The 25,463-nt window shown below is 45.7% G+C and overlaps 1 protein-coding gene across 5 annotated transcripts in view; it reads right to left on the reverse strand.

Moving 5' to 3' along the window:
- LOC111146955 (ATP binding cassette subfamily C member 4) overlaps nt 1-25,463 on the reverse strand; it is a 245,289-nt gene that overhangs the window by 161,007 nt on the left and 58,819 nt on the right. For all 5 annotated transcript variants that reach the window (XM_022502714.1, XM_022502717.1, XM_022502716.1 and 2 more), the window contains 4 exons: nt 12,135-12,224; nt 9,145-9,308; nt 7,905-8,030; nt 6,710-6,959 (listed from right to left, as the gene is read on the reverse strand). In XM_022502714.1, the coding sequence (XP_022358422.1) occupies nt 6,710-6,959; nt 7,905-8,030; nt 9,145-9,308; nt 12,135-12,224 (630 nt within the window). The remainder of the gene's footprint in view (nt 1-6,709; nt 6,960-7,904; nt 8,031-9,144; nt 9,309-12,134; nt 12,225-25,463) is intronic.

A 25,463-nucleotide genomic window follows, 5' to 3' on the forward strand; every position in this document is an offset into this window, starting at 1 on the left:
CAATTATTTACGATACTGACACAGTTTTTGGCTGCCCCCCCTGTACCTCCCAGTTCCTTCCCCAGCAGCCCCAACGGCGCCAAACTTATCCCAAACCCCACCCCCTGCTGATCCCACTGAAACACTGAGGAGGCCCACCAGGCTTAAAACCCTTTAGCGACCCATGAGCACCTAAGTCAGCACTCCCCGAGCGGCCTCGACCTTGATACCCTCGAGTACTAAACCAACCCAGCATTCTCAGCCTGTCTCAGGCTCACAATGGCCCCAGCTGGCAAAGCCCACCCTACTTCTGAGTGCCCAAAGGGGATATCAAGTCATGGCGACGGAGAAGACGATGCCATTCATGCACTTACAAAGAGCCCCAGCTCCAACATTAATACTGAGCCTCACAAAAGGTCAGCACATCAATAGACAACCCCTAAGGTACACACAGACCATGTGACCGATTCCAGTGGGTCTAACCGCTAACTACATCGCTACAGTCTTACGCAGCATGAGTTAACAAGGCAACAAGCAGAAGGTTATAGATATTATAAATCTCGTCGAGACAGAAGAGAATTCCAATTTTATAGCATAAACATATTACCAAGGTATAAAATTCAATATTCAGCAGGTGCATATTAGAATAGCAATCCTCCTCCCACCTTCAAGAGAAGAAAAACTACGCACACATTGAGAAAGTAAATCTATTGAAAATTTGTCCAGAAATAATAGATCTGAGTGGAGAAAGAAGTCACAGTTTCCCAGAGGTTAAACGAGATCCCATTCAACACATGAACGCCTTGTACAGGGGCCAGCTGCGCTGGGCAGATTTTTCTCCAGGACTCAGGCTGATGAGAACGCTGACTTTAAATTGCCATTAACAGCCATGAAGTCCATATCCGGAACAGGTCATGCGGGAAAGTGTCAGACGTCAGAACTCAAGCCAGAAAGATTGACTTCGGAGTGGCTGGTGGGCAGAAAAAGCCTAAGCAGCTTTATGAACTATATCATCTCTGAGACACACTTTACTGGATGTAGACATCGTCCAGACTCCCAGTGCTTTGAAGTGAAGACAAGATCTTTTATAATCCTACTGGACCCATTCCATGTCACTAAGAGAAAAATAGAAGGAACTTCTTGGGCCTCTAACCTCATAATAAATCCCTCATTTTCGGTGCGTGGGAAAAAGGAAATGGAAAAGTGTGGGTGGAAAAGACGACACAGCCCACCTGAGACCTTCCCCCATGGCTGTGGACCATAGTGCCAGCTTGAAGGGGCAAAAGTCTACTGGATTTAGCTCCTGCAACTGCCAAATGCGATCGTCCTGGGAACCGTGCTGGGTGGGCGGCCCAGCCCACCGAGTCCCGGCTGTCAGAGAGTCAGAGCTCCCATGTGCCCCTAAAGCTTCTGACCCCACGAGTCAGACCTCGCCCAGTCCTAACCCCCCGGTGAGCGGACTCCGCACACCTTTGCTTCCTCTCCTGCTGCCATGGTTACCTCTCCCTGCACATTAACACATCTAAGTGACAGGCAGGGAAAAGAAGAAGAGTGAACACCGGATCCATTCATTCTGTTTGGCGCCTGTTACCTCTGTCAGGTACCCAAAGTCAAGACATGCTCCTGGAGGGCTCTCCCATCAGGCCCCGTCTACGGCAGCCCAATCCAAACCATGTCACTCCCTCCTGGACTGCATTAGCCTCTCGAAGCACCTTCCGGCTCTGCCCTGGGTCCCCACCCCCACGTCCTCTGCTCCAGTCCCCAGGCTGCAGCCAGAGTGAGCTTCGTGGTGCCTGGAGGCTGCTGTTGCCCCAGCTCGGGCCCCCAGCGCTCTGTTCTGCAGCCTCCGACACTGCTGCTTCCTCAGACACACGGATCTCCTTCCTAGTGTGCCAAGCCCTCTTTAGGAACTCTTGCCACCTAACCACCACCCCCCAAAAATGCAAACTTTCACCCTCCTACCTACCCCTACCCTCTGCCCCTCCCCCACCCCTGCTAACCTCCAACACAGGTAACTCTCCAGGTCACTCCTTCAGCCTTCCCAGGAAGCTTACCTCCAAAATTACAGCAGCCTGTCTGCAGAGCACCTCCGACTTTCCCTTTCAAGGACGGATGACACAAAACACACGTGAACAGTGAGGGTCATCGTTTACGTACCTATGAGCCTCCACTTGATGATACATAAATCCAAGCAGGAAGGACCTCTGTGCACCATCATCGAATATATGCAGCTGGCACAGCCCCAGGCCTAGGGCAGGTGCTCAGTTATTCTGTGGAGTAACTCGATGAATTCCAGATGCGCCCCCCAAAAGGTCCGGCATAAACCAAGACCGGTGTTAGTTTCTCCTCCCAACTGACTTTAGTCTTGCTGTGACATGACCCTGACATCTTTCATATTAGCTTATTAGCACATCCTGCCTTGTGTGCTTTTCTCCATGGCTGGGGCAGTGGTCCCTGCACGTGGCATATTTTCAGACGCACAAGCACACTTGCCTAAGACATAGATACTATGGGCTCCACGTGACCTGGGGAATCAGAGTCTCCAACATGCACTAATTTAGTTTAATCAACACTCCCGGTAATTCTGATGCACTCGAGATCTAAATTTTTTTTTCTTTTTTTTTTTTTTTTAAGATTTTATTTATTTATTTGACAGACAGAGACCACAAGTAGGCAGAGAGGCAGGCAGAGAGAGAAGAAGGGAAGCAGGCTCCCTGCTGAGCAGAGAGCCCGATGTGGAGCTCGATCCCAGGACCCTGGGATCATGACCTGAGCCGAAGGCAGAGGCTTTAACCCACTGAGCCACCCAGGCGCCCCTCGAGATCTAAATTTATTAAAGGGTTACAGAAACCACACGGGCTGAAAAGGAGTCTGAGATCTAAAAGAAAATGAGATGCTTTGAGAATTCCATCAATGCCGCCCTGAAGCAGTTTCCCACACTAACCAACCCCTTCCCACCACTCCTTCTCGGCCACTGGTCTCACCCTTTACTGAAAACTACTCCTGCCAAACAAACCGTAATTCCCCAGGCCTACCCTCCCACCAGAAACTCTATGCAGGGGAGGGAAGATTTAGGTCTCCTGCCCAAGTCGAAGACGCTTCCTTTGAGCAGGACACAAAGCCCTCCACAAAATCACCTCGAAGGAAATTCAAAGTTCTCGGCAGGAACATTCTCTTCGACAGCACAGATGCCCAAATTCCCCGCAGGTCGTGACTTTAATGTTACCGGACATGTCTACACGGGAAGGAATTTTAAGCCTCAGACGCAGCTCAGCTGCATTGTGGCGGAAAAGCGATCAAATCTCCTCCCCATATATTTGACCCCAACTCCCTGAAAACCTTCTGCAATTTCCCTTTTGTGCTACACTATTTTATGCACCACATGATCCATCAGAGAATGAAAGTTAGCGTTTTCCACGAAAGCCACATTCAGTTGCTGGATATCCACAGAATGTCAGAGCCATGGCAGGGCTGCACACTTCCTACAGTGGCGCGTTTTCGGAGTGTGCGCCATCCGTGAGGTGCACAAAGACGAACACGGCCCCACAGCCGCTCCTCAGAAGTCTAGAGTTCACTGAGGAGGCGACCTCCACAAACAGATGGCTTCCAGACACACAGTAAGCGACCCCAGAGTCACATCTGGGGAGATCCGGCGGGTGTGGCAGTCAATTTTCTGTGTCAACTTGGCTAAGCCAGAGTCCCCAGACATTTGCGCAAACACATCTGGATGTTACGTGAAAGTACTTTTTCAGATGAGACTAACTTTAAATAAAGCAAATTACTCTCCATCGTGGTGGGTGGGCCTCGCTCAATCAGCTGAAGTCCTTAAGAGGAAAGAAAAGACTGACCTCCAAAGAGGAGGGAATTCTGTCTGCAGACTGCCTTCTGACTCAAGATGCACTTTAAAGCCACATGGTTTGGGGGCGCCTGGGTGGCTCAGTGGATTAAAGCCTCTGCCTTCGGCTCAGGTCATGATCCCAGAATCCCGGGATCGAGCCCCGCATTGGGCTCTCTGCTCAGCGGGGAGCCTGCTCCCCCCCCCCCGCCCGCCTCTCTGCCTACTTGTGCTCTCTGTCTGTCAAGTAAATAAATAAATAAATCTTAAAAAAAAAAAATTTAAAGCCACATGGTTTTGATCTTCCTTTATTTCACAGTGGCCAAACTAATGCTACTGACCAAGTAAGACTGGTGTTTCCGTCTGCAAGGCCCAAGAGCCCAGCCCAGGAGCTGGGCCAGCTACATTGACTGTGTCCCACTCAGATCCATCAAGTCCACAGGTGCACACACAGAACAGGGGAGACGCAGATCTATGCGCGCTCTAGGTAAAGACCCCTTCTGAGGCCCGCTGTCCCAGGAATGCCCACTCCAGTCCGCTTCCTCACTGCGTTTCTCGGGCTTCCAGTACAGTCTGGGTCCCCTTACACCTCTGCTGGTCCCAGTCCTCCCCTGTAACTGCTGCTTCAGTCAATGCAGTATTTATCTGACGTCCATGACAGGCCCAGCACGGGCCGTGAACTATGCACAAGGACGATCAGATACGATCTGCTGTCCGGGGCCTTCGTATAGTCACAGCATCACCCACTTGACCTGCTACTGAGCAGTGGGGGCACCGGCCCTCTACATAAATAGGGAAGCCTGAGATCAGCATGAACAGAAGTGCTAGAGGAGGTCGTGTGGGTATTTCCCTAAATCAACATAAGAAAAGGCAACCCACAGGGATGAACAGTGGGTGGGGGGCAAAGAGCCCCCCTCCCCCATGCACATGAATGTGGCCTATCACCAACACACAAGCACCACCCCCAACCGCCACCACCAGAGGGGAGGGTTGGGTACTGGGAAACAGAATGTAGCCAGTAGAGCCTTAAACACAGAGTTTACAATCTAGATTCTGCAGGAACCGCTGGGGGCCTCTTCAGAATGAGACTTGATGAAAACCACACGGAAGGAAATACTCCACATGCCAGAAGGCACTGGGAAGGCAACTGTAGGCAACGTACGGACGTGTAAGAAAGCAGGGTCTGGGGAAACTCCCCGCGTGCCCATTGGCTCACCTCCTGCAGGAGGCCCTCCTTACCCATCCAGGGGGGAGGCCAAGCACTGTGGTCTGGAGGAAAGGAGCTCAGGGGCCTGGGCCGCAGCAGGCACCAGCCCACTCACAGCAGGCGTCCGGAAAAGTTTGACGTACACTTAGAACATTGCTGCGGCCAAAGTTATGTTCGTGCTCTTTCAAGATGCAAAAGTTACATAAAAGAAATGTTCTTGAGGGGTGCCTGGGGGGCTCAGGTGGTTAAGCATCTGCCTTTGGGCTCAGGTCATGATGCCAGGGTCCTGAGATCGAGTCCTGCAACAGGCTCCCTGCTCAGAGGGGAGTCTGCTTCTCCCTGTCCCGAATAAATTTTTTTTTTAAATCTTTAATAAAATAAAGAAGTTTTATTGAAATGCATGGGTCACCACTTAAAAGTTGCTGGAAACCCCTGTCGGAAAGAATGGGAAACTTGGGGACCAGAATGGACCCCGTAAGACTGATCTCTCTCCTGGGTAATATTTTTTTATAGGAAGGAAACTTCATCAGAAGAAAATCTCAGCTTTTATGACAAAACTATTTTTAAAAAGGGGAGGGGAAGGGAGGGGAGGAAAGGAAATCAAGCCCCAGAGCCATCAAGCTTCACTAGAGATGTATTACAACATAGCCAGCACTGTGGAGGAACAGGAAAACCAGATTTATTTGTAAAGCCCAGGTACTCAAGTTCATGCCCTGGCCCTGCTCACAGAGCTAATTTATCTTCACGTTCGACCTCTTCACAATCATTGAGCACCTACCATGTGTGGGGCCACATCTTAGTGATGTACATTATTTGCCCTGAGCCATGAAGGGACAGCTAATTTGGAAAAGGAGGTAGTGGGTATGGGGCGGGGGGGAAGGGGAGGACAAATTTGGAAGACCTTCCCAGAAATGGGCTGAGACAGGCAGAAAGTGAAAGGAGATCCACAGGCATTCTCAGAAACCACGCGCTCGGCGTCCGCAGAGGAAGGAACCCACCTTTCACCAGGAAGAAGTACGTGCAGCAGAGGCCATTCTCCTTCCCAAGGAGCAGGGCCCTTCTGCAAGCTCTCTCCTCCTCTGCCCAGAAAGGACTCCTCTTCCAGCCCCTCCCCAGACTGCCACCAGTCGCCACCCAGTCACTGGAGACGGCCCAAGGGGTGAAATCTGCTGGTGCATTTCCTCCTGCTTCAGACGTTTCCCTCACCCTGCTGTTACCCCCTGTGCCCCCCGAGCCCCGGGCCGGTGCTGTTTCTCCTGTCACCCGCACATGAGCCCAAATTCGTTATCTGTGGTGCACGCCACCTGGGATGACAGGGAGGGGAATACAGGCCACATTCTGGGACGACTACTGGCTTCGACGGCAAGACAGTTAAATTTCACCTAACTGCAACGCGATGACACCAAATTCAAAGCAGGCCTTCTGCTTAAATCCATTTATGACTTGAAAAGGTTGTTTGTTGGGGCGCCTGGGTGGCTCGGTCCATTAAGGGTCTGCCTTCGGCTCTGGTCATGATCCCAGGGTCCTGGGATGGAGCCCCGCATCGGGCTCCCTGCTCAGCGGGCAGCCTGCTTCTCCCTCTGCCCCGCCCCCCAGCTTATGCTCTCTCACTCTCTCTCTCAAATGAATAAATAAAAGTCTTTAAAACAATACAAAAAAATAAGTAGATAAAAAGGTTGTCACCAGACCTTGATTCTTTGGATGCTGATGACCGCCTCGGACACCTTCTCAATGGCCGCGGGGAAGAAGAGGGTGACGGTCAGCCGCACAGAGCCATACAGCGACACCACCACGAACACATGGCTTGCTGTGATCACGTTGCCAAGGAGTACATAGGTGGTGAAAGTCACGAAAATGATGATTTTGCTTGCAACGAAAAATGACGCCAAATTCATTCCTCTGAGGTAGGAACTGCTCAGAATCTTGGAAATTTCCTTCCTGGAAAAGAGAGTTTACAAGGAAGCATCAACATCCAAGTCGTGGACTCAAGTGCCTTTTGCATGTGGCCCCTTTCCAGGGAGGGGACCGGGATTAAGACAAACCGTTCCTCAAGTTATGGAAATAATCCTACAGCACACGGCCTGGGGCCGACCCCAACACGAGGACCACACAGTCATCACCGCGTCACTCATCTGAAAAAACAGAGGCTTCATGTCGTTGTGTTAATATCCTGGGTCAGTCGGACCAGGTATGAACATTCGGTCAACAAGCGCGCGTCCGTGCCTATCCTGTGCCGGGCTTCTTGCTGACGGCAGACAGACACGTGGTCTGTCTCCTTTAGGAGCTTAGGAACTCAGAGGAGAAGAGAATAAGCAACCCAAAGATATGTGCATGAGACAGGAGAGTGCGTCCAAAGGTACAAAGTAGATGGCAGAGACATGTGCTGACACAGACATACCGTGTGCGGAAGGGTCAAACTCCCCAAATACTGACATCAAAGACTAAAAACAATTCCACAGACCTAAAGCAAAACAAGGCGTAACAGTATTTCCATGGCTCCGTTTCTCTGTTTCGCATTAATAACACTGATGTACACAGTCTGGCCCAGTCTGTACAAACTTCCCACTTGTGCTACATTAACATAAACTATAGCTTCCATGTAAATGTCATACTTGCAAATGCTACCAGCATTGCTCATTTGGGATTTAGAGACTTAAGAAACATCTGGAATTTCATTTTTGTAGTAGAAGCAGCACAGGCATTCTCCTTCCTTTAAGACAGTAAATGGAAAGGCAGGTTAATGTGGTTTATGGAGCAAGGTGGGGTGGATGGCATTGGGAGTTCACATTCTAAAGGTTAAACACCCGAAGACCCCTCAAATATTTTCGTGGAGGCAGGAGACAGAAAGTACAAAAACAGGCTCCGACAGACACAGAAACTTACCGTCTCAAATGGGTGATAAGGTCTGCAAATGACTTCTCCCAAGCATACATTTTTATTATTCTTATGCCAGTTATAACCTCATTCATGGTCCTGATCCTGACGTCTGTGAAGGCTGCGGTCTTACTCCTAAGGGGACAGACATGAGAGGTGAGCCACAGCCCCACTTCCCTTATCAGCAGCGGCCACAGCCCGAGAACCAGGGATCCAACGATGCCCTACAACGCCTTTGCTCAGACAACTCAGGCAGCTCCTACTCAAAACACAGATGGAGAAAGACTTCAATGAGGAAGTCCACAAAGTCCATCCCAGTTCAAGAAAAAACTTGGAGAATTTGCAGTAGGGGCTAAGGAAGGCACAGGAAAGAGAGTCAGATACAAACTGTCAGCTCCAGGAGGTCACAGTTGGGTAGGGGAGGCAGAAAGGCCCCGGGATCGAACAGTAATACCATTGGCTGCTGTGCAAAAAGTGGGAACAAAGTGCCAGAGCGCAGAGAAGAAAGGGGCTGTCAATTCTACTGGGCAAAGGAGAGAACAAGAGAAGCTTCCGAGTTCCAGGAGTGCCGCAACGGGGCCCCAAGCACACAGAACATTTCTCCCTGGCAAAGAGAGCAAAGCCAATTCCCCACTGAGAAAACACCGTGAGCAGAGACACAGCAGAGAGAACTGTCCGCGTTTCACATGGCGTTATCATCGCGCACCTGACCACCTTGACAGTAACCTACTTCTAACCCTCTGGGACCATCACCTTCTCTACCACATACTCTGCTAGGACTATGGGACATTGACAGACACAAATCGGGGTGGACCTGGCCTCTGGGGAGCTTGTAATTTAATGGACACATTGAATTAAAAACAAGACACACGCCTGCACACCTGAAAACAAGCATCACGAAAACAGACACGGCCAGACCCGGGTCTTGAAAAGACGTTTAAATTGTATTCATATTTAATACATGTTTAAATAATGTCATGGTATATAAATTCTGCTGGAAGACAGTACTTAGGAGGGACAGTGCCTGAAAAGCTAGCCAGGAGGAGACAGCGGATGCCTTTGCCCTTCCGGCTTCAAGACTGGCCCTCAGCTGAAGGCTGGAACCTTCCCCGGGTGAAGCCTGCTCAGTGTGCAATCAACAGAAAGAAGAGATCAGAGAAGCCTTTTTGTTTGTGATCAGAAACACAGGGCAAGCCATGGATATGAACAAACACACATGCCCTGTTTTTTAAACCAGTGTTTCTCTTACCGGAATGATGAAAACAACTTCCCAATGCAGCTTTGCAAGGGCAGAAGGATGATGAGGACTGCGATCCCCGCAAGACAGGATATTCCGATTTCCATCCAGAGCAAGGCAGTCACTGCGATCGCCTGCAGTGGCCCTGCCCACAGAAAGTGCAAGAACATTGTCACCTTAAAAGAAAAAAAGGCAATGCGTTCTTAGGACGACATGAACACAAAACCAGGAAGGACCCAGTACAGAAGCCATCTGCTCTGAGAGGACAGACAGGAACCTACACAGAAATGATCACGGGGGGCTTTAAACTCACTGGAGCAAAAATCCAAGTACCCAGATGAAGCTGTTCCAGAACACCACAGAGTAGGCTTCAGGGACATCCAAGGAGAACTGGACTAGACCACAGCTTCGGAAGAAAGATCTCAATTCTATCTGCCCCTTGCGTGGGCTCAGGGTTCCCCCAAACTTCCTCCCATGGGCTCCCCAGTACCTCGCAAAAGCCTGTATTATGGAACCTGCCATACTCTTGAGTAATTACTTGTATATTTACCTCCCTGATAGGTTGTGGCTTCTCCAGGGAGGAAACTAAGTCTTATTCATCCCTGAAACTAAGAAGGAGCCTTAGTTCATGTTTGATGAATGAATAATTAGAAGTGGTGTAGAGCAATAAAACTCAGACCAGTAGCTACACTGCCCTGGATAGTACGGTATATTCACAAGGTAAGTACAAATGGACTGTGGCAGGGTAAAAAAGAATAGGTCATTTACGCCTAGGGATTACCCATTGGACATTTTTTTTTTAATCAAAGTCTTTGTGGGGCGCCTAGGTGGCTCAGCTGGTTGAGCATCTGACTCTTGGTTTCAGCTCAGGTCATGATGTCAGGGTCGTGGGATCAAGCCCATCGGGCTCTGCACTCAGCATGGAGTCTGCTTGTCCCTCTCCCTCTGCTTCTCCCCCCTGCTCATGCTCTGTGCTCTCTCTCTCACAAGCTCGCTCTTTCTCTCAAATAAATAAATAAAATCTTTTTTAAAAAACGGGGCACGCATCAGGGAAATACAAATCAAAACCACAATGAGATACCACCTCACACCAGTCAGAATGGCTAAAATTAACAAGTCAGGAGATGACAGATGCTGGCGAGGATGCGGAGAAAGGGGAACCCTCCTACACTGTTGGTGGGAATGCAGGCTGGTGCAGCCACTCTGGAAAACAGCATGGAGGTTCCTCAAAATGTTGAAAATAGAGCTACCCTATGACCCAGCAATTGCACTGCTGGGTATTTACCCTAAAGATACAAACGTAGTGATCCAAAGGGGCACGTGCACCCGAATGTTTATAGCAGCAATGTCTACAATAGCCAAACTATGGAAAGAACCTAGATGTCCATCAACAGACGAATGGATAAAGAAGATGTGGTATATATACACAATGGAATACTATGCAGCCATCAAAAGAAATGAAATCTTGCCTTTTGCGACGACATGGATGGAACTAGAGGGTATCATGCTTAGCGAAATAAGTCAATCGGAGAAAGACAACTATCATATGATCTCCCTGATATGAGGGAGAGGAGATGCAACATGGGGGGTTAAGGGGGTAGGAGAAGAGTAAATGAAACAAGATGGGATTGGGAGGGAGACAAACCATAAGTGACTCTTAATCTCACAAAACAAACTGAGGGTTAATGGGGGGGTGTGGGGGGGGGGGATTATGGACATTGGGGAGGGTATGTGCTATGGTGAGTGCTGTGAAGTGTGTAAACCTGGCGATTCACAGACCTGTACCCCTGGGGATAAAAAGATATTATATGTTTATGAAAAATAAAATTTAAAAAAATAAATAAATAAATAAATAAAAAATAAAAAATAAAAACACTTAAAGATCCAAAAAAAAAAAAAAAAAAAACGGGGCACGCGGGTATGTCACGCGGTTAAGCATCTGACTCTTGATTTTGGTTCAGGTCATGATCTCAGGGGCATGAGAGATGGAGCCCCACGTCGGGCTCTGCGCTCAGCAAGGGGCCTGCTTGAGATTCTCTCTTTCCCTCTCACTCTGCCTCTCCCCCCCGCTCATGCAGTCTCCCTAAAATAAATAAGTAAATAAAATCTTTTGTGGGGAGGGCACTTCCTATGTAGCGGGCACTCTTGGAGTCACAGAACAATCCCTGCCCACCAGGAGGTCATCCTATGGAGGAGAGAGGTCATGATAGGGAGGAGGATAAAGGATCCAGCCAGCAGCACCAACCAAGTGTGCTCAGAAGGGCCACTCCTGAAGGACTATGGGACATTTCCCCAGGCTAGGTAAGAACACTGCTGTCTGCGTATATATGACTGAAGTACACTGTAAACGCATTCCGAAAACAAAACTCTTTTCTACCAGACAACACATGTTATTATGAGTTGAACACAAAAGAAATGAGAATTGGATAGAAAGTATCCTCATCTCAGGGCACCTGGGGGCCTCAGTGCGTTAACTGTTTGCCTTCAGTTCAGGTCACAGTTTCAGGGTCCTGGGATTGACCCCTGCGTCGGGCTCTATGAAACAAGGAGCCTGCTTCTCCCTCTCCCTCTGCAGCCCACTCTGCCTACTTGTGCACATTCTCTCTCCCTCTCTCTCTAATAAATATCTAAAATCTTTTAAAAATAGAGGCACCTGGGTGGCTCAGTGGGTTAAGCCTCTGCCTTCGGCTTAGGTCATGATTTCAGGGTCCTGGGATCAAGCCCCTCATCGGGATCTCTGCTCAGCAGGGAGCCTGCTTCCCCCCCTGCCCCTCTGCCTACTTGCGATCTCTCTCTCTGTCAAATAAATAAAATCTTTAAATAAATAAATAAATAAAAATTTATAAAATAAAAATTAAAAAATAAAATTTAAAAAAAAAGTATCCTCATCTTCTGTCCTCAAAAGAAGTCTGGCCTACACCAAAAACTGGCACCTGAAATTCCAAGAAGTTAAACCAAGGAAGAGGGTGGGAATGCAGAAGGCTTCCTGGGGGGCAGCTGACCTGGTCGAACTTGTTCACGTCGTTGGACAGCAGATTGACGATCTGGCCGGTGGTCGTCTTCCCCATGGCCACGTTACTGAGGCGAAGCGCCTGAAACAGAAGAGGGGAACGGAGACTTACGTTCCTGCAGGGACATCAAGCCACACTTGGGAAAAGAGCAAAGTGGAGCGTGTTCTGACGGGACCTTGCATGATGTCAGGGGAGCAAGGCGTCCCGTGAGAGCAGGGCTCTGGGGACCTGCGTTCAGCCTTCCTCCCCTCCGTGGGGCGGCAGCCGCATCCCACCAGGAACAAAGGGAGCAAGAGGAGGCACAAGCCAACTCTCTCACCCCGGTTTTTGATGAATTTGGACACGCTGAAAGTATAAAAAGATACATACTCGGGAGTCAACTCACATAATTTTGACCCACATTCTACGAGTGGAGAGGCCGTCTATGGACAAAAGCTAGGGGACGGACTATATCTGGAATCAGTCATTATTTCTGCGTGTGATGTCATGCAAACACTCCGGGTCTAAAGCTTCCTGTGTGAATGGAAATAACCCCAGGCGCTACCTAGACGGAGCTCGGGGTTCCTAGGAGTGGGACACCTGTCATCCACCAGGAGCAGGACACCAGGTGACTGAGGAGTGCTGTTTCCCATTTAGAAATGGGACAAGATAAGAATAAGCAGCTGTAACTCAAGTGGGACCTGGACAGGTGGGATAGCAGCACAGGGAGCTGGGGACAGTTTCCACAGAGTAGCACTGTGGGCAGGACAGACCCTGCATGATGAACAGGAAAAACCCTATGGGAAGAAGGGAAGAGCACTGTGGCCAGAAGGAACAGCACGCAGAGCCAGGGAAGGGACACATAGAAGCAGTTAAACCATGAACACCTGAAATCTGGCTGGAAAGGTAGAATGAAAGCGGCTCGTGTCTGGAAAACAAAATGGAACAATAAACGTCTTTTTTACATTTGAGTGAGAAACTCAACTTTAGGAAGACTGAACTGTAGAAGTGACTGGCCAGGAGATGCTACAAAGAAGGGGAGATGAGGGACGCCTCGTGATGTAGTCCAGGTGAAAGGTAACAAGACGTGCACTAGGATTGCGTGAAGGGAAAAGGGCCAGACACCTGTGAAGACACTTTGAAAAGTACGAAGTGCCACACAAGTGTAAATAAATCAGTCATAAAAAAAGAAAAATACAACCCTCTCCCCACTAGGGAGAAAAAAAGAAAGAAACGCCCCTCCAGGAAAAGAAAGAAACTTTAGTGTGCCTTCATTACTGAAAGCTATTCTGAAAATATTTTTAAAGCCAAGTTTCCATACAAATACAGGTGAATCCCGCATGCAGAAAATACACTGTCGAAGTACATATCTGATAACGAATTGGAACAATGACAATAAGACAAAATGGCACACAAAACTGATTCTAAAACTGATCATTTTCAAAAAACAAAAACAAAACCTCAAGACAACTGCACCCATCTCTTATCGTCACTCACAGACGGTCACTGCTGCTGACAGAACCAGAGGGTAAGATGGCACAGGTGACAATCTGTACAAAGGGCCAAGCTCCTCTCAGCGGACCATCGGGACACCTTGTCATTTGGTCTCAGCTGAGACTGAGGACAGAAAGGGTGACTCTGGAAGAAATGCTCACCTAGGTTAACAGCAGCACAGCCACCAACACAGAAATGAATCATCTGGCAAAAGAAAATCAGGCATACTCTAGCTAGGCCAAAAACAAAACAAAAAAAAAACCCAAAACCCCGTGGGGTGTCATTCTTGTTATTAATGAGGAAGACAGAGCTTACAAGCCAACTGTCAGACTTCTGCTTCCAACAGAAGTCAGCACTGAACCAGCCCTCGACTGTTAAGACTGTAAAGCTGGACCAAATAGACGAAGCAGCTGTTCCGGCACTGGCCGCCAGGCAGAGCAAGACCGGAAGCCTTCAGAGTCCTATATCTCACCTGGCTTTCTGCCCAGGCACATTTTTGGACCAAGTAGAACAGCAATTTCACTGAGCCAAGGAGGAAGAGCTACCTGTTCCAAGTTGCAGAAATGTCCAGAATTTGCAAGCCCAAGTGGCAGAAGGGAAGGTCCCAAAAGTTTTTGCAGGGAGTTAGCAAGGGGATTTAGCACCCACCGGGGGCTCAAAGGAGACTCCAGAGGTCATGTGAGGGGACACAGAGTTACCACTCAACAAGAATAAAGAGATCTTCACAAGCACCTCGGACACTCTATTTAAACACCAGGAGGGCCATGCCTTAGTAATAAAGATCATACTCTAGGGTAAGAGCCATGCCCCTTAAGACCGAGTTTAAGATGGAAATATCTGCCATAGACAGATACACAGACACGTAAAGTAGGAAGGTAGGTAGTAACATAGGTAGATAGATTCATTCCTGACAGAACCAACCTGCCAAGAATTGCTCATAAGAACAAAATGCAATACACTTTAGTCAAAACCCCCTATAATATTAACCATCATTGGGGTGCCTGGGTGGCTCAGTGGGTTAAAGCCTCTGCCTTCGGCTCAGGTCATGATCCCAGGGTCCTGGGATGGAGCCCTGCATCAGGCTTCTGCTCAGCGGGGAGTCTGCTTCCTCCTCTCTCTCTGCCTGCCTCTCTGCCTACTTGTGATTTCTGTCTGTCAAATAAATAAATAAAATCTTTGAAAAAAAAATTAACCATCATAACATCCAACACAGTAAACAATTATTAAACATACAAAGAAGAAAATGTGACCCAGATCAAAGACAGAAAATAAAGGCAATAAAAGTAGACCCTAAGATGATCCAGATTTTGGAATTAGTAGATGAGAACTATAAAATCATTATATAAATATGTCCAAGGAGTTAAAGAAAGATATGGTTATAACAACTGAACTGGAATGAGTAATTTTAGGAGAACAATGAACACTACCAAAAGGAACCAAATGGAAATTCTAGAACTTAAAAGTACAATATGAAAAATCCACTAGATAACTTTAGAAGCAGAAAAATTCCATTGATCTGTTCCCAGATTCATCAAGTCTTTTAGATTACAATCTGAATAACAGGAGAGAGAGAAATTGAAGGGGGGAAAAATAGCATAAGGGTTCAGTGGGACAATAACAAGGACTGAAACACACATGAAAGTGGATTCATGGAAGAAAACGACAAAATAGGGAAGAAAAAAATATGTGAAGAAATAATGTCTGAAATTTTTCCAAGGCTGGTAGAAAATATTAAATTACATACTGAAGAATCTTAGCAGACACCAGGAAATATCAAAACAAAGACTTTTTTCCTAGGGTACATCAGACTCAGACTGCAGAAAACCAAAAAACCGAGAAAAACAACACTTTACACATAAAGGAACAATACAACTGAGGGCTGACATCAGAAACCATGGAAACAAGACAATGGAACATCTGGCGAGAGTTAAGAGAAAAGAAAGAATAACTGAATACTATAACCAACACAAATGTGCTTCAAATGACGATGGTGAAATTAAGACATCTTCAGATATACAAAGTCTGAGAATTTATCGCCAAACTAAACTTTAAGATATTATAAATTCTTATAAAAGAAATTCTTCAGGGGCACCTGGGTAGCTCAACTGTTTAAGCGTCTTGTCTTCAGCTCACATCATGACCCACGGGTCCTGGGATCAAGTCCCACATCAGGCTCCCTGCTCCACAGGGAACCTGCTTCTCCCTCTCCTTTCTTTCCCTCTGCCCCCACCCCCGTGCTCACTCCCTCTCTCTCAAATAAATAAAGTCTTTAAAAAAAGAAAATTTCATTCAGTCAAAGGATCTGGTAGCAGATGAAAACTCAAGATGTATAATAAGGAATAAAGAGAAACCAAAATGGCAAATATGTAGCTAAACATAAAAGATTACAAATTTCCTTTTAATCTACTTGAAAGACAAACGGCTGCTTAATGCAAAAAATGGTCACAGTGCATGGTGTAGATGTGAATGATAACAAGACCACAATGAATGAGGAAGGGTAACAGAATTTTACGCTTGTACGTTTCTTACACTTTTGTGTAAAAGAGTCCAATATTAAGATTAAACAGACTATACTAAGTTAAGATGCCTATTTGGATCTCTAAGTCAACACTAAAAACACACAAAGAGATACTACTAAAAATCCAATAACGGAATCAAAATGGAATACTAAAAAATTTCTGATAAACCCCAAAAAAAGTCAGGAAGGGAGGAAAAAAAACAGATGAAACAAATAGAAAATAAATAGCAAAGTGAAAAGCTGAAGCCCAATCACATCAGTATTTACACCAAATGTAATACATTAATACTATAAGCCAGAGACTGTCACAAAGAATTAATAAAAAACCCAAATTGCAGTATAAGGAAGACAGATTTTAAATCCACTGACAGATTGAAAGTGAACAGATAAAAAAAGATATGCCACACAAACAATAGGTACAATGAATGTGGTGTGGCTCTATTAACATCAGACAATACAGTGAGACGAGGAACATTACCAGAGATTAAGACAGACATTTCATACTAATAAGGTCATTTCACCACTCCTAAAAGTGTACAGATCAAATTATAGAGTTTCAACATACATGAGACAAAAACAGAATGAAAGAGGGGCCCCTGGGTGGCTCAGTGGGTTAAGGCCTCTGCCTTCGGCTCAGGTCATGATCTCAGGGTCCTGGGATCGAGCCCCGCATCTGGCTCTCTGCTGGGCAGGGAGCCTGCTTCCCTTCCTCTCTCTGCCTACTTGTGGTCTCTGTCTGTCAAATAAATAAATAAAATCTTTATTAAAAAAAAAAAAAAAAGAAGAACGAAAGAGAAAAATCAGAAAAGACACAATCATAGATTTCAACATCCCTCTCTCAGTAATTGATGAAAGTATAAAAAAAAAAAAAATCATCAGGATACAGAAGATGTGGACAACACTAGTAACTACCTTAATCTGACATTTATGGAACGCCATGCCCAACAGCTACAGGACAGACTTCTCAAGTACACACTGAATATTTCTCAACACTGACCCTATATGCTGGGGCCATAAAATAAATCTCAATAAATTTCTAAATATAAAAATGTTACACAGAATGTTCTCTGGTGACAGAAGAATTCAATTGGAAATCACTATGATAGCCCTCAAAACCCCAAATATGTGAGAATTAACAATATAACTTCTAAACAGCCACGTGGCAAAGAAGACCTCCTAAGAGAAATCAGAAATATTTTTAAGTAAATGAGAATAGACCATATATCACAATTTGTAGGATACAGGTAACCAAGTCTTAGTGGAAACTTTTTTTTTTTTTTAATATTTATTTATTTATTTATTTATTTTTTGACAGAGAGAGAAATCACAAGTAGGGAGAAGTAGGCAGAGAGGCAGGCAGATAGAGAGGGAGAAGCAGGCTCCCCGCTGGGCAGAGAGCCCGATGTGGGGCTCGATCCCAGGACCCTGGGATCATGACCTGAGCCGAAGGCAGAGGCTTAACCCACTGAGCCACCCAGGCGCCCCTTAGCGGAAACTTCTGGCTTTAAATGTTTGACATTAAAAGAAAGAGAAGTATAAAATTGATGATCTAAGTCTACCCAAGATCAAGACCAAAGAAACAGAAACACACACACACACACACACACACACACAAGCATGTTCACACCTACAGAAGAGCCTCTAGTAAAATCAATTACGTGTCTGTTGCCCCCAGGACCTGTCAGCTCATTTGAGTGCACAGAGGCTATCAGATTCATTGACATCAGCATAATCATAGAAGCAGGTGCCCTTTATTGAGCACCTATTACAACCCAGACAACTGATTAAGAAACAACCTTACAAAGCAAGAATTACGCCTATTTTGCAGATGAGAAAAGAAGCTGAACATATTCATGCCTGACAGAGAACATTGGGTACTTTTTTTTTTTAAATGAAGCAAAATTACCACTCTTCATTAATGTAGAAAATTAAAGTTTGGTTCTAATAAATGATGTATGTTACAGTTCAGAAACAGTTCAGGTTGGGTGTAGAGAAAAAAATGCACATATTAAAGCAATGTTTTGATTTCACATTTCCTTAAGTTGACAGGGTATAAAAGGATACTGTTTAGTTAAATTTGTTTTCCTTGTAAGAGCACAATAGTTCCACCATGAGAGAAAAAAAAACAAAACAGAAACTGAAAGCAATTATTTGCACTGTATATACCAGACCCAGGATTAGTATCTTTGCTAAATCAAGAAGTCTTACATATCAAGAATTATAAAAGTCTACTAATATTATATATATATATATATATATGTGTATATATATATATATATATAATTATAAAAGTCTACTACTATAAAAGAGTGGCAGATAACAGGTGCAGGAAACTCACTGAGGTAAACACAAATGACCACTGAAAATTTTCCAATACTGAAATTCATTATGACTCAGAAATAACGACAAAGTGTTCTTTTTCTCCTTTTCATCTAGGAACCGGTGACCTTTTCATCTAGGAACCGGTGAACGTAGCAAAGACAGAAAGTTACAAGAGCCAATCTTGGCAAGGGTGGGGGCCATCTCAGTTTCCCAGAGACTATAAATAGTTGCAAGCTCTTTGGAAGGAAATCTAGCATTCAAAAGCCTTGTGGGGCACCTAGATGGTACAGTCCATTGAGCGACCAACTCTTGGCTTCAGTTCAGGTCATGAGGTCATGAGATGGAGCCCTACGTCAGGCTCCACGCTGAGCATGATTCTCTCTACCTCTCCCTCTCCCCCTGCTCACTCTCTCTCTGAAATAAATAAGTAAAATCACTAAAAAAAAAATAAAAAATAAAAAAAAAAAGCTTTGGGGCGCCTGGGTGGCTCAGTCATTAGGCATCTGCCTTCTGCTCAGGTCATGAACCCAGAGTCCTGGGATCGAGCCCAGCGTCGGGCTCCCTGCTCCGCGGGAGGCCTGCTTCTCCCTCTCACACACCCATGGTTGTGTTCTCTCTCTCTCTCTGTCTCTGTCAAATAAATACATAAAATCTTTAAAAAAAAAAAAAAAGCCTTGAAATCTATATACCCTAAGAAATTAAGGACGTCTCCAAAGGTTTCACTTTGGTCATGTTCACTGCACTGACGTCTGTTAATATAAAAAACTGGGAAACAATCGAAATACCTAATTATGGGTTATACTGGAATCCACATGGCCATTAAAACCAACATTGCCAACTGTGGAATGCAAACTTGATCAGCGTTTATAGGGGGCTCTATCCATTTATAGGGGGCTCCTTCTCTGGGTAGGGCATCAAAATACATCTGGAGTTATAAGACAACTCTATAATCTGGACCAGAAGAATGATTTTAATCAGTTTTTTTAAAAAATAAGTAATATTTGTCATTCATTTGAAAAAGATACTGTTTTCTTCTTTCTCAATTACTTTAATCAGTACAAGTGAAACACAAAACCCAAGTATGGACACATACCATCACTTCTCTAACAGTCCTTAAAAACAGAAGCAGTTCTTCCCCATCCGAATGATGCCGATTCCTTATCACCAATGTGCCTCATACCCAATGTCAAGGACCCTGGGTGTGTGTGGAGGAACTGATCCCAGAGATAGCCCCAAATGGCCATGCCTTCGGAATTTCACACCCATCCTTTCCCTTGCTATCAAGCTATCCCTCTCACCAGTACCTACTCCTGTTTCCAAACTAGGACAGCTTCATAACCTTTTAAGTAAAATCACAGCAAGCAGGCTCTGAGGAGAAACCTAAAGGATTTTCAGACCTAAAAACCAAGTACTTGGGTCACCTCTTTGGTATTTTTAGTTTCCTTCCTGGTTCATGACCCTACCCCAGAGCTGAGTCTATCAGATAACGTGGTTTCCAGGCACACTGGGTATGACTGCAACAGGCTCGTAGGAAAAGTACACTTAGCTCACCCAAAGCAGAAAACTGCCTATATTTTTCCAATATTGTTGCCTGGAGTTGCTTAGTAATGCTGCCACGTCTTCTTTCATGACGGCATAACCTGAAACCAATAAATTTTGTTTTTGAGGGAGGACACAGGGAGCACCTAATATCTCCATACCCATAAATATAATGGGTAACATCTCCATGAAGTCAATCAGATCCCCTCTATGCTTCGGTAGAAGAAAAGAGATTCAAGGAAATGAAAACCAAAGTGCATACAAAATCAACAACCTCTCTATAATTGGACAGTTCCATTGTCTTTTTTTTGGGGGGGGGTTGTTTTTTGTTTTCTATGACTGGCCTATAAGCCAGCACACCTGTACGGAAAGTTCTCTGCAAGCTTTGGCATGGCCCTCCTGGGGCTACCATCAGCCTTCTTTTAAGTTCATCAGCCACCTTTCCTTTACCATTTTACCGCTGTGATCTATTGGGGGTCAAGAGGACAGAAGGACACACACAGACTTAACACGTTCTGAGCAGAAGGGCCACAATGTGGACCCCAAGAACGACCAGGGGGTCTGTGATATTTGCTCTGAGGTCAGACTGACTCCACATTCCCTGACCTCATCACCTCTAGCGTCCATCTGAATGTGTGAGGCCATAACGATGGTAGTTCGAAGTGAGGTTACATCCCTGAATAACGAAAGACACCCCCAACCTAGGCCCTCCCATCACCAATCTCTTGTTTTGAAAGACAAGCACCATGTGACTGGTCTCCCACACAAAAGAGGGGAAGAGATAGAACAACATAGCACAGCTGGGGCAAAGGTGAGTTGGCGGGGACGAGGGAGGGGGCGGGGAGTGGCCCTTCAGTGGAAGAAGTAATAATACAGCGAACATGGAAAACCCAATGACGAGGAGACAAAGGACAGCAAACACACACACACACACACACACACACACACGATTACAGGAGAGACTATCTTAATGAGAAAAATAAAGATGAAGTACATCCCCAACAGAAGAAAAAAACTATCATCAACTTTTTAAAAATATCATGTAATAGGTTTTTGTTTCTAAAAATTATAAAACATTTAAAAATGTTGAGTATAAACTATCTTCCCAGAAATGGCAGGCTTAGTCATAAAAATCTATATATGAGGCCACACGCCAAGTCTTTTATAACAACTATATTTACTTAGAACTCTTTTGTCTCGAAAGAAGTTTCTAAAGTTTAATCGTGTGCTTTCCTTCATACTAAGACTACAAAAGGGAAGCAAAACACCCTCCACAGAGTTAACCACTGTGCATAATTTTACTGTCAAAATGAGTGTGTCAGCGTGCCTGGGTGGCTCAGTCATTAAGCCTCTGCCTTCGGCTCAGGTCATGATCCCTGGGTCCTAGGATCGAACCCGGCATCGGGCTCCCTACTCAGCGGGAAGCCTGCTTCTCCCTCTCTCACTCCCCCTGCTTGGGTTCCCTCTCTCACTGTGTCTCTCCCTGTCAAATAAATAAATAAAATCTTTAAAAAAAAAAAAAAAAAGGAGTGTTTTACAAATGTGCATAACCTTTTTCCCTAATGTTTTATATTTCTCAAAGCATGGAACTTAAGGAAGTTGGATATGCAGCACACATAAAGGAACAGTGCACCCTTTTGTGCTATCACACAACAAGTTGTATTATTACTCATCCCCTTGTAAACACTGTGCTTGAAGCTTTCAGAAAACCAGTAAATACAAACAGAATTTAAAAAAAAAAAAAAGAAAAAATGACAAAAGGAGATGCTGTCCAACTCGTGATTTTCACAGCATTCGTTTTTAGAACCAAACTAATTAAAAAGCAGCAATGCCTTAACATCTACCATCAGTCCATACGAAGGAACTAAGAGAAAAGTGCAGAGACCGGGGAGGAAAACGCCCTCACCCATCGCAGTCTCCACCAAATGCCATTATCCCATACCCCACACTCTCCTTGTCACTAGAGTGGAGTGTAACCAGCAGCAGCTGGGGACCAACGGCTGTCAAGTCACAGAGATCCAAACAAAGAAAATAACCCGGTCAGTTCAGCTAATGGGTCCCAGAGGGAGGAGACGAGGACTTCAAAACATAACCCAGCCACGGCTGCAGGCTCTGCGCAGGGACCCAGAGAGCGGGTACCGTCCTGTCTGGAAATGCCCTCCTCTTCCTCCACAAGTAACTGAAAGTTGGTGGCCACTCTTGAGGACGAAGGCAAACTGTAATTTTTTTCAATGAAAACTGAGCAAAGGTATGACCCGCACCCATTCAAAAAAACGAGGTTAACAAAAAGGCAGGCACCCAAGGGCAAAGCCTGTGTGATTCCACTCACAGAAGGCACCTAAGCAGGCAGTTTCCTGGAGACAGGAAGTAGGATGGAGGTGGCCAGGGGGTGGGGGGAGGGCATAAGGAACTGGTGTGATGGGGACAGAGTTTCAGCTTTACAAGATGGGGAGTTCTGGAGATGGATGGTGGTGATGGTTGCACAATGATGTGAACGTACTTAAGGCCACCGAGCTGGGACACTCAAAAATGGTAAATGGGGTCAATTTTAAGTTGTGAGTATTTTACCACAATTAAAAATTCATTGATTTAGGGGCACCTGGGTGGCTCAGTTGGTTAAGCGTCTGCCTTTGACTCAGGTCATGATCTCAGGATCCTGGGATGGAGCCCCGGGTCAAGCACCCTGCTCAGCGGGGAGTCTGTGTCTCCCTCTCCTTCCGCACCACTCCCTGCTCATTGCTCATGCTCTGGTTCACACATCTGTCTCACGTTTTCTCTCTCTAAAATGAACAAATTAAAAAATCTTCTAAAAATAAAAATTCATTAATTAAAAAAAAAAACAGAATGAGGGGCACCTGGCTGGCTCCATCAGGGGAGCATGTGACTCCTGGTCTCAGGGTTATGAGTTCAAGTTCAAGTTTTAATTTATTTAAAAAAATAAATTAAAAATCCTTTTTAAAATAAACAAATAAATATAAAAACAAAATGATCACCTTTGGGGGGGGCAGGACGGGGAATAGCCACCAACCAAAAAAATTTTAATCCTATAGAAATACCTTCAAATAACAAAGAAACAAAAACATCTCCGGACTAACATAAAAATTTAAAAATTGATTGGATTCTGAAAATTAAGTGTCAGTCGTGTTTTCAGCATACAGACAGCCATGCTGTGTGTTCACGCTCTGAGAAGGCTCCACACCCACCACCGCCCTGCCCACTGCCCCCTTCACCGTCCCTAGCACGGTGACTCCCCAGTTGTCCTGTGGATACAAATCCCTGGGGCACAGATTAAATATACAGATTTCCAGGCTTCTCTTCACGCTGGGGGGGCAGGTCTGGGATTACACCCAGGATCTGGGTTTGTATTAAGTACAACGATGACTCATAACAGAATCTGGTGACCCGCAGGTGAGCCTAGCATATGACCTGTCCCCCTTGCTCCACTCAGCAAGGAAGCTGAGTGGGTCCACGCTCCGGTGGAGGGCCACCCTGCCCTGTTGTGTACACGGAACTCCCCGCTGCAAGGCCCATAAACGCCCGGCGAGGAAAGGCCACGAGCAGACAGCTGCTGTCTGACGGTGGGCCGGCCCCAGCCCCACCTCTGCCACGAGCTGGCAGAACTGGACAAGTACAGAACTGGGCAAAATCATGTGTCCGGGCACCGGTAACAGGAAGTGCAAGACAGATCCCTGGGAGCAGGGACACTCCAGAGGTCAACGCGACCACTGTCGTGGCTCTCGGCCAGCAGCCCGTTTTCCAGCTGTGGCAGGGAGCTGGATGGAGCCCACGCACGACAGCAGCTCCCACGGAGCTGAGGAGGCGGAGGTGAGGCTGGGCTCGGCCCAAGCAGCTGGCTTCTCCGAGGATGAATGAAAGGGTCCCCAAAGTCCTGAGGCAGTGAAAAAATGCTGCTGTCAAGGCCTTAGCTGAGGGACGGGCTAAAAAGGCCCAGGTCAGCAGAGCCTAAGGCTCACCAGAGAGCTGGCACGAGGAATAGCAAGCAGAACACAGAGCCCTGAAGGTCAAGTTAGGGCGCCGGAGTTCTTGCCTGGCCAGAGCGGAGAAACCTTATTAATAAGCGATCAACAAGGCTGGAATACAGCTGAGACACCGGGAAGACCACACCTGAGAAGGAGAGACCATGCTGTGGAGCAGGGATTCTCAGCTGGGCCAGTGTTGCCCTCACTCCCAGGGGACATTTGGCAATGTCTGGAGACATTTACTGGTTGTGACAACTGAAAGACGCTATTGCCATCGAGTGGGTAGAGGCCACAGTTGCTGTTCAACATCCCACAATGCATGGGGTCCCCTCCATCCCCCAGCCCCCCAAAAAGAATTACACAGCCCTAAATGCTGGCAATGCAAAGGCTGAGAATCTCTTCTCTAGAACAGATCTGCTCTAGACTCAACCCAGAAAAGATTACTACCAAGGCCTAACAAGGTCCCACAAAGGACACAGCTTGAAGGCTGAAACCTACCAACTTAAAGCTTAGAAAAAATAACCTTAGAATTTCCAAAAGTGTAAGCTAACAAAGCATAAATCAAGCCTACACCAAGTTAAAAGAGATCAGCTGGTGAGTGACCTATTAATGCAAAATGCAACATTCCTCAAGAGACTATCAGAAGGCAGATCTGCAATGTAGCATTCAAAATGCCCAATAAATTTTAAGTCTGAGACACGCAAAAAGAACAACAACAACAAAAAAAAACCCCACAGGAAAATGTAAACCACGACAAGAAAGAAAGCAGTCTTCATAATAAAAAGCAAGTCCTCCAAATATATAAATAAGAATTAAAAAAAAAAGTTTGACCCAGACACTGGTGGTTGTTTTTTTTTTTTTTTTAATTTTATGTTCAAAGAGTTGAAGGGAGATATGTTCAAAGAATTAAAGAGAAATATGAGTAAACAGATCCTTGGCAGAAAAACACAAACTGTAAAAAAGAGCAAAGTGAACATTCTATCACTGAAAAATACAAAACTAGGGAGGAAAAACGCACTAGCTGGTCTTAGTAACAGTTTGAAGATAACAGAAAAGGGAGTCAGGCTGATTAAAAGAAAACTATCCAATCTGAAGAATAGAGAGAAAAAAATTGAATAAAATTAAGGGGGGGAAAAAAAGAGGGAACTACGAGACACTTTCAGATGTTCTAACATACACAGAAAGAGGAAGAAGGGAATGGATCAGAAGATAATATTGTAAAAGATATAACGGCCAAACATTTCCCAAGTTTTTAGAGAAAGAATAAATTAAAGATCAAAAAGTTCAACAAACCCAAAGAGGCATAATAAATTCAAGGGAAATCACACCTAGGGTTCACTATCAATTTCTGAAAATTTACATTTTCTTTAAAAAGAAAATTTAGAAAAGAAAAAAAGAAAAATGTTTTTAAATCTGCCAGAGATAACACGTAGGAAGACAAAGGCACAAATGAGAGTGAAGTCTTATCAAAAACAAGGAAGGAGAGGG

The sequence above is a fragment of the Enhydra lutris genome, unplaced genomic scaffold, assembly GCF_002288905.1.
Source record: "Enhydra lutris kenyoni isolate GAN:26980312 unplaced genomic scaffold, ASM228890v2 scaffoldscaffold15, whole genome shotgun sequence".
Taxonomy (NCBI): Eukaryota; Metazoa; Chordata; class Mammalia; order Carnivora; family Mustelidae; genus Enhydra; species Enhydra lutris.